Source organism: Montipora foliosa, chromosome 9 (assembly GCF_036669935.1).
Source record: "Montipora foliosa isolate CH-2021 chromosome 9, ASM3666993v2, whole genome shotgun sequence".
Taxonomy (NCBI): Eukaryota; Metazoa; Cnidaria; class Anthozoa; order Scleractinia; family Acroporidae; genus Montipora; species Montipora foliosa.
This window is the reverse complement of record NC_090877.1, coordinates 22,564,890-22,575,144: the sequence shown is the minus strand read 5'-3', so window position 1 is coordinate 22,575,144 and position 10,255 is coordinate 22,564,890. Positions and strand designations below refer to the sequence as shown.

Below are 10,255 nucleotides of genomic sequence, written 5' to 3'. Positions count from 1 at the left end.
TAATTTACCATATCAACTCAGTAGATAAATCCTTTTCTTTATTTCACTTTCCCAATGACACAGCACCACAGCTTCTTTACAAACTAAACCCCTTTATCCTACATGTGAAAGAATACTTTACTTCCACCAACCATGAACCAATATTCTTAACCCAAAAACCAAGACAACGGTTGTTTTAGACTGAACGCTGCAGATAACTCCAATCACTATAATGCGTGCCAATCCCTTACCTGGAATGCGGTGTCTGATACTTGCAGACTAACCCTACTTCGAAGTAAAAGCTAACCGTTTTAAAATGGGTGCTTAGACTTAAATACTGTTTATCATCGCTGTTTGTAGGCAGTCTGCAGTTGTCATACACCTCCTGAAATGCTAACCGGTTTAAATAAATGCGTAAACCTAATTGAGAGCTTAACCCTAATTACTAAAGTGCAGGTAGTGTCCCTACCTTAAGCCGGTTACACAGGAACAATTTTTCCTTTACAAGTGTCATTGACAATGTTCATATGCTCATGCGTATGAACGACAAGTTTTCTTTGACGAGTTTTGCCTTTTCAAGTCTTATTTGCTGGTGTGAACGAATTAACAAGTTTTCTTTGACACGTTTTCACTGTAGCCAGCAATGCAATTACACAGCGGACGACAAAAAACAAACCATGGGGCGCCATTCTCGTTTTTTGATCGTGGTGCATGCAAGAACAAGACCGCTGTGCGCTCGCCATTTCTCAATTTTCTTGACAAATTGTCCTTGTCGACCCGTACAGACGAGCAAGTTCTGCAATGTGTCAATTTTTTCCTTGACAAGTGCACTTGCTAACAAGCTACAACAAGTTGCAAAATTGTTGAGATACTTTCATTAAAAAGCACCTTTTCTAGCTTTTAATACCCGCCTTATCTAGAATTTAAACCTTTCCCACTTTACTTCCCAGGCACGTAGCGTCCTATACGCATATACGCACGTGCGTACTTGAAGTGACCAGAAACTTTTGAAGTTTTTAGCAATTGTTTCTATTCTTAACATTTTACTTGTACGCAACCAAGATTTCGCGATGAAAGCACCACTTTGATTAAATTCTAAAAACTAAAACAAAAGCTATACCATGTTCTAACTTAGTTTTGCTTTGTACCTTTTTTTTGCACCAACATTAACAATGCAGTGTTGTTTGGCCAGCGTGCAACAAAAAGGCGAGGTTGCAAAGGAGCGACGTTCCGAGAACGTTCTTGACAATTCCAGTCACGCTAGCACAACCAAAACAATGTTTTGTTTGCACCAAGTTTGCTCAAAATAAGGGCAAGACGCCAAAAATGGGCAGTGTTCTATAAAAATTAAACCAGTTTGAAAAATTTAAACTGGTTTGAACAAAAATGAACTTTTCAAACCAAAAACAAAATTAAACGACAACATATATTCCTGTTAAAATTACGGCCGTTTAAAATTTACAGTAGTACTTTCCCACCCTGCGAGCAGAGCCTCCTTTTGTCTTTTTCTACACTGAGGAGGAGAAAAGTAGGCTCTGCCCGAATCTCGTCAACTCTTTGAAGCCGCCGCAGCCCGAGTTTCTGGACTAATCAATCTTGTTTTCTCTCGTCAAACCAGTTATTCCAGTGCGAGCGTCCGTTTAGTGACAAAACCGATGGTTATAATTGAGCCCGCTGTACCATGAAAAACCAAGATGGCGGCGAGATCTGGCATATTAGGCTTGGGTTCGAGACTGTATCCTGGCAACATGCAGCGCATATTCAATAAAGATCATACTCGATTCATGCAGAGCCTTTCTCGAGAACGCCAAAATCGAGCAAGCAAAAGAAAGGCTCTGCTTGCAGGGTGGTACTTTCCATATTATTTGCAAAACACGTCGACATCTACATTGTATTAGTGTTAACTAGATAAGTTGAGTTGCAGCACTTTCAAATAAAAAAATTACAACTACTGTTTCGTGTTTTGGAACTCTGATACAAATCTGCAAACTATGTATTATATTGACTGTTTCGTTGGCACTTAGCGATAGCTATTACTAGTTGTAACTGGAACTTTCCGATTTGATGGTCCGCCATCACTAACTTTAAGATCTTGAGAGAGCTGGATCGAGGACAAAATGACGTCAAAGTTGCACTAGTTTAAAAATGAAATGCGTCTGTACGCGGCAGAATTGATATGCAGGGAGCTTTCAGACTTTTAAAATCGCGTTTTGCATATACAATAAGCTGCATTTACACGATGAAATTTAAGCTAGTGAGTAAATGACGTCACCTTTCCCTGGAACCAACCCTCTGAGGTCCAATCGGTCAGTTTTGAAAGTGAGTAATGGCGGACCGTGAAATCCAAAACTTACACTCAAAGTAAACGGCCTTTGGATAAATATCAAAGCTCAAAATTTTGCCAGTCCGGTGTTAAGTAAACACACTTTCAAAATCTGAAGAAAAAAAGGACGTGATTTTTTTATCATAGTAGGCACTTTAGTTAATTTAGAGAAGAGATCATGTTGTTTAAGTCTTAAATCCAATTAGAATATGAAAATAACACAGGACCACAGGCGTAAGCAAAACACCCCAGTAGTGTAGCAGCTCTAGCAACCAGCTATTGTGTGGTATTGTAAGCACCTTCTATTGTTTTTAAGTCTGTCATTGATTCAATTGTTTAGTCTTTTGTTTTTGGCTAGAGTAGCGAGCCTAACGAGAGCTGCTACATCACCCAAACACACACCTTTTGAAAAGCATTGTCTACTAACCCACTACCCCACCCTTCTCCCCTCCGAAGAAAGGAAGAAGCAAGTATTCCCACGAATTTCACGCCAACTTCTCTGTAAGAACAACCTTTGAGTCCCATATGTTGTGTAAATATTAGGAGTGCCAGATAATTTTCCGGCTTAATAAAACAACAGATCGATAAGGTACAAAACAACAAATGTAAAACATGTAAAAAAAATTGTAGCTTCTGCAATACCAAGTAACACCCAGTATACTTGATCTGCAACACTACTGCTTAATATCTTATCAGCTTTTCCTCAGAGCACCGACCGGTGGCTCAGTTGGTTAACTGAGCATCGGACTCTCGCGCGGGACATCGTGGATTCAAAACCCTGGTCGGACTAACACTCGAGGTCTTAAAAATAACTGAGCAGAAAGTGTCCGCGCATTCCGGATCGAATTGGAATTTGGCAGTGTTGGTTTTTCCGAAGATGGGAAAACCGGACAACCCGGATAGACTGAGAGCCAACAAGGACTGTAAACCGTAGCTCCCGTCCCACATTCGTTCCTGTTGACCAACTCTGTGGGACGTTAAAGAACCCACACACTACTCGTAAAGAGTGGGAGGGGGGGGGGGGGGGAAGACCCCCGAGAACTGAAAACGCCATGAAACTGATGTGATATGTGCGGTGTGTAAACCACTATCATTCCATTCCATTCCAAAACTAAAAATATTCCAAAACAAAAATTTGGTATTATCAACGGAGATGATAATGTAAATTGACTACAGTACAGAGATTCTAAAAGCCCCCTTCGTCAGAGCGAATTTTTCGATTCGCTCTCAGAAGGGCTAACGCTCGAAACGTCAGCTTTTAGAATCCCTGTACGGTGGTCAATTTACATTATCATCTCCGTTGACAATACCAAATTTTTGTATACTACTTCCCCACCGACGCAGCACCACAGTTTCTTTAGAAACTAGCCCCTTAAGAGCACCCAAACCAAGTGCTTCGTCTGCTAACCTATTTGAACTGGCATTAGTGTTATGAGACTGGACAAATGGTTCATCGTCGTAATTATAGGAGAAAAATATACCATAGCTAAGTCAGATATATCCAGAAATACAAGAATTAGACGAACGCCATTTTGCAAATAAGCAAATGTTATGTTATCCTCAAGTGAGGATAACATGCTGCATTTGCCGGCCCTGAACTAAAAATGACGTTAACGTTTACCCTAATTTTACTGTTAGAAATAAGCAGCAAATGCTTCGACTTAAAGGGACACTTCGTGTTGGAGATCAAAATTGGGCTCGAATCTAATTACTCGCACTTCTGAACATCGTGAACTACAATTAATGGCAAAAGTTGTTGGGATGCTAACGCCTGGATGGGCCTGAAAACCTCTCAGACGTCAGAAACTAAGCATAACCAATAAAAGCTTCAAAATAGAAGGCAATTTCAATCCCAATTAATGTTGCATGAAACAGAAAAGCAGAAGTCTGTTCACTATTGGCAACATTGTCTTGGGGCAAGGGGGCAATTATTCACACCCAGTAAGAAAACAAACTTCAAACGGTTAGTGTCCCAAGACATTTGCCACTGATTGTAAGTCCCTGAGTGTTAGTCGGTCCAGTCCCCATGACCTCTCACCCTTGGAAACCAGTGCATGCTCAACCAAAATAGGTAAAACCCACGTCTAAATAGTTAGCTAACGATCTGACTCCAGCATTAAACGAAATTTGGCAAAAGGTCCCGCGCAACTGGAATCATGTGCCTTAGTTTTTTGACTGTTTTTGGCCTCTACAACAGCAAACAAATGAGTTGTAAAGTAGCACAACGTTAGAGTTGTAATAATCAAGCCAATCAGCATGTGCTTTCGCCATTTCTTTCTCCAGACTTGCACGACTGCTATATTTAAGTAAGACATTTGCAGCCACAAGGAGAACGTATTAAAAAAGAAATCAATGCTCAAGGCAATTGAGACACGAACAAAGAACTGGGTTACGAAGTGCATGTTCGAAGAGGACGGGTCACTATACATGAAATTGTAAAGCTGAATGAAACCAACCGCCGCTATCAGTGATGTCGACTCACCCAAAATCATCTGGATACTCATGTCGGCAACAAAACGCATGCTCCGTGGTGTGCGAAATCGCTCTGCATTCAGTGTAGTCCCTAAATCACATTGTTGAAGCTTCTTGTAAATAAAGTACCACAAATAATCGCGAATAACGATGGTCAGTCTTTCCAATAGATCTATCGCTCCATGCGCAATGCTAAGAAGAATAAAAAGACGAAGATTCGACAACTCGGCTTGCATGACGCGAAAAACTATGGCGGACGCACTGTACAGCACGGCAAGCAACACATGCGCGTCTCCGGGATGAAGAAAATCGATTCTTTGTGCAGCGAGCCGTACGATCACCTTGGGTGCAGCCGTGACAAGAGGCAACCCTCCAGCAATTATAGCTCTGTACGTCTCTGTAGCCCGGCCATACAAAGGAATCAACAGATACACCAAAACGAAAGTTATAGGGATTCCAAAAGCAAACTGGGCCACCAGCATTGCAGAAACCTCAAGAGTTTTCCTAATTCTTCTACGTCGTCCATTGTGGCTTTGCTTTGCTATTTTTCTGCCGATGAGTACGCTATTCATTAATAAGATGACGACAAAAAGGCCGTTAAGAGGAAATGACATCCAAGACCTCTTGTAAATGTCGTACACTTGCAAGGAAAGCCGGTAACATGAATCCAAAAAAGCACCAAGGAGATTAAGGACCAGCAGATTAAGCTCCTTGATCAAAGGCCAACGAAACAAACACAGCACAACAAGGAAACTCCACAATTGAACAACGTATGCTTCAGAGGTAGCAGCTGTCACTATGATCGCCTGGGTACCTTTAGGGACGGCCGTCCAGTTTGAGGACTGCATATCGAAGCAAACATCAACTGTATTAAAATCTAAAACCATTATTAAAATAGCTATGGATCCCAGAGCTATACCACCAACAATCTGAATGAAGAATGCGTGCTTCATGGCTTTCCAGAGTGACTGCCACCATGTTATCGGTCGCGATTCCTTCCAAGCCATTTTGCTGTTGTCACCTTCAGGAGGGTCATATTCCTGAAAGACCAAATCACTCTCACCGCCAAACTTAAAATCCTCCAAAAGATCTTGCCGTGGCATTAACGGAGCTTCTTCGAGAACTCCTTGCCCTTGATAGGACTGAATAACTCCTGCAGTAAACGTTTCGCTGATATAAACAAGCAATCCCTCAAGGGAGAATGGAGTTCCAGCCATTTCTGTCCTCGACGAAACACGCTTACCCTGTAACTTCGCTTTCTGAGATCCTTTCTTCTGAAAATGAGCTTGAAAGCTTCGAATATTAACTGCGTAATAGCAAATTCAATTTGCGAAACTGCGAGAGGAAGTGAACCAGACTTCTCGGAAAAAGCAGCTTCATTTACCATCTGTCAGCTTATTTACACCACCAGTAAGCCGCGTAAGCGAAATCTAATTGAGAACAATTATCCTATGATTCCGAGAGACCATTCAGGCAGCAAGAACTCTGAAACTCAGCAATTCCGGGAAATGAAGTCCTTTGCACACTGAGTCACCTTGGGTTAACCCTACGTCACGTTGCGTGATGTGACGAACTCTTGTCACAGATGAATAATATTACTTTCCATGTGAGATCGGTTTTCTTCTTAATTGTGAGATTCAATATACGAATACCGGCTTTGTTTTCAGTGCATTTCTTGTCGAAAGCTCCCTATGCTACGCCGTACGTGACAAAATATCAAGTCCGCTAAAAAATAAAACAACTTGCACAATTAACACTCAAGTTGACAACAATTAGCATCAGTTTGTTTGTTGACCAAATCAAATTCCTCGCAATTTATGTCACTTCTCTTGTTCAAGGCCCGCGCATCGAATGTCAAGCTCGATAATTTAAATTCAAGATGCTTGTTTTATAAATCAAGAAGGGAGAGAATAGCTTTTGATCAATTCTATTTTCGAGGGGAACTGTTCCAGTAATGGCGGGCAACCCGTTTATCGTCCCAATAGGGAGTTTAAGAAATGACGACTGCTACGGCAACGACAACACCAAAAAACAGTAAGTCACCTGTTTTAATATATGAGGCAGGCCAGTCCGGCTAGGCCCCCTTTGCCAAGATCTCGGCTCATGCCTGTTTTTATTTAGTAAAATTTCGGTTCGTTTATACCAGAAGGCGGGCTGGCCCACTTGCCGAGATCCCGGTCCGAGCTACGGAGATCTCGGCAAGCCAGGCTGCAAAATTCTCATATAAACGGTCCAGCCCGGTTTGCTGGGATGAAAAATTGTCATGACGTGTGGGTTGCCTTGAAAACGTAGTCGAATTTGCATAATCACCGGATTATTTTTGCATCTTTTGTTTTAAAATGCCATTCCGTACTTGCTAGCGCTAAAATGAACCTTTCGTTTCGAACGTCAAAGCAAGAAAATTCACCAGGTACCCCATGCGTGACTTTGACGGTTACAAGACACGTAAACAAATTCCTAAAATTCATCCCGGTAAACCTGGCTGAAATCGTCCATATAAACACTTCATCCCTTTTACCGGGCCAGCCCGTCTAACAGGGCTGGCTCGCCTCTTATAAATTAAACAGGCCCTAAAAGAGGAAGAAGTTATCATGCTGCACGTGCGGCACGCATTTTTGTAAGGCATTTCTCTCTCGTACTCATCAAAACAACAACGTGAAATGACCAATTTTCGGGTTTTGACGATAACATGGACAACAAACAGTCAATCTTTTGTTCTTTCTCTTTGTTTCAAATCCGTTCGTACGATTCTGGTTATCGAATACTTCGCCTATCTTATAAAACATAAACAAGATGGAAACGCCTTGAAACACTTAGCACTCAGGATAGCTCAAGCTAATAGTTTGAAGAAACGTTTTCGTCGCCGTAGCCTTCTTGGTTTCTTAAACTCCCTAATGTCTCCTGTTGTCAGTTTTTGTAGCCATAATTTTCTGGGCCCGGTTGTTCGAAAGCCGATTAACTTAATCCAGGATTAGCGTAAACTTTTGTTTCAAGTTTTAACTTTTTGGTGAAAGCTTCTTTTGCTTATTTTTGGTTTTCAAGATTGGCTTCTTCCAATGTACAGTTTTGCCAAATACCAGCGTTGAACAGCACTTGGAGCAGAGAAATAAACTCCTTCGTTAATTTTTAATCTGGGATTAGCGTTAATCGGCTTTTGAACAACCGGGCCCTGGTGGATTATATTGGTTACTCAAACTGCTTGTTGTAGATGTGCTTCATTTTGCTGATCATTCGCAATTGGGTCTCTGAGCGAGTTACTCTTCACAACTTCGGGAACTGGGTGAAGTTATAGCGACATGCGAGGAACGAGTATTCCTGTGCTTGGGCTGAGTGAAAGATTCGCCTGTAGACCAAGATCCTCGATACTTCCAGCGGCCACTGTCTCGCTCAGATTTACTCGCGTTTAATCATTTTGCCACAGATGTTCAGTCCCCCTCGAAAATACAATTGATCAAAAACTATTCTCTCCCTTCTTGATTTATAAAACAAGCATCTTGAATTGAAATTATCGAGCTTGACATTCGATGCGCGGGCCTTGAATACATGAATTGCACTACAAGAGAAGTGACATATTAAAATTGCGAGGAATTTGATTTGGTCAACAAACAAATTGATGCTAATTGTTGGCAACTTGATTATTAAATGGTGTGACTTGTTTTATTTTTAGCGGACTTGATATTTTGTCACATTCGGCGTAGCATAGCTCCCAAAGGGTCAGGGGCACCCAACGGCAATATAGTTCAAAAGCACTAAACATAGCATTGTTAAACGCATTTTAGTATTTAAAGGGTAGATATAGCCATATTTTTATCCCCTAAAAATTTTTCATCTGCTCGGATTTCCTAGCTGAAAGTCTAGTGATCCGAAATTATAGGGATCAAAACTTACATTTTCGAAAATTTCAGCCAGAAAAAAGCTCCCGAAATATCTAGGTGACCTTTTTAGGGTAAAACTCCATTAAAAATAGGCAATTATACCATTTTTTAGATGTTCGAAAATCCTAGGACAGGCAGGCGAGCAAGAAATTTTTCAACAAAGGTTTCGAAAATTCTAGTTCTAAAATCGTTTTCCGAACAGATATTTTCCGAAAATTGACGTTGGGTGCCCCTGAAAGGGTGCCTAGGGCTTTGCCAAGTAACACCATCAACTCAAGTATCTAGGATTTTACAAAGCTAAAATGTAGTGTAGTTATGTAAAGCTAATGGCAAAATTTAAAATCTCTGACTAAAAAATCAGCGAAAGAGGCGTCTTTAACAGTTTTTTATAATCAACGAAAGGAGAGCTATGGCAGACGCGCGCAAGGAGATTACTCGATACAAGTGCTGTTTTTGACGTATTAACTGACAACAGCACTCGAGCTTGCAAAGGCCAGGGCTTTTATAAATAGGCTGAAGTAATACGCTGTCTCATGTTGCAAGACAGGTTTTCAGTATAGATAGAGTGATGGATTTTCGATCTGTTTTGCGTCACTGAGAAACTGAAATATGTGGTTGAAAAAACGTAAAGAGGAATTACAGTAAAGGAAAAAGTAACTCACATAGTTGGCGTAATCAACAATTTCCAAAGCGAGTGCGACAAGCCTGTAAGGCTGCGTTCACACTTGGTGCCCGAGTACGGTGCCCGAGAACGATTCTTGATGGGCACTAATGTGAACACACACTTTTTTCAAGTGCCCACTCCAGAATTCGGGAACGGTGCCCGTGCCCGAGTACAAGGTCTCGACCTTGTACTCAGGCACTGAACTGGGCATCAACATATCGGGTACCTAGTGTCTGAACACAGCACCATTTTGTGCCGGTGCCCGGGCACAAGGGCACCAGGTGTGAACACAGCCTAAGACTCATATTGTGTTTCGTAAACGAATTCGTAAGGTGATCCGATTTCAGTCCCTTGTGAGTTTGCTTACAACAACAATAACAGCAACAACAACAACAACAATTTATTAAGGTGTTTCCATTTTTGTGTCACGGCTCGCCGTTACACTATTGTTAGGACAAGACTTTCCCGATTGATCTTGTTAGCAGCAATCGGGTCCCCGATTGGACGTCAATTTCCGTATGTGGACATCGATTGGTCGCTTTTTTGCGTGTTAGAAGCAATCAGTAGACCAATCAGCAATCGGAGAAACCGAGTAGCATCAGGAATTTCGGGTCGACCCGATGTACAGTTTTGGAAAGTTCGTCCTCTTGTCGGAATCTGGTCGGAATCGTAGCGCATGTTTCAGTCTACGTCGCCATTTTTGATAGGATGATCGTGTATGTGGTAAGCCGCATTTTTCATCATGTTTTTCTTTCTACCCAGAAGCGTTAACTGGCACACGTTTCGAGAATTTTACAATTGTGTCGTGTTGGTAGGCTCTAAAGGCTGTAAACTCAGTGCAAGCGCGATTTTTTCGCCCAAAGTTTTCCACATAACCTTCTAACTTGTCATTCACACGTTCGCTTTCAATTTGCCAAATTGGTTTGTTAGCATTGTTCCCTC

At 41.6% G+C, this 10,255-nt stretch overlaps 1 protein-coding gene across 1 annotated transcript in view; it reads right to left on the bottom strand.

Annotated features, from left to right (window-relative positions):
- Positions 1-6,578, bottom strand: part of LOC137970707 (uncharacterized) — a 6,792-nt gene extending 214 nt beyond the window's left edge. The window contains exon 1 of the mRNA XM_068817242.1: positions 1-6,578. This exon is cut by the window's left edge and continues 214 nt beyond it. Within this exon, the coding sequence (XP_068673343.1) occupies positions 4,399-5,991 (1,593 nt within the window). The 5' untranslated portion in view covers positions 5,992-6,578 and the 3' untranslated portion in view covers positions 1-4,398.
- Positions 6,579-10,255: the final 3,677 nt, after the last annotated feature.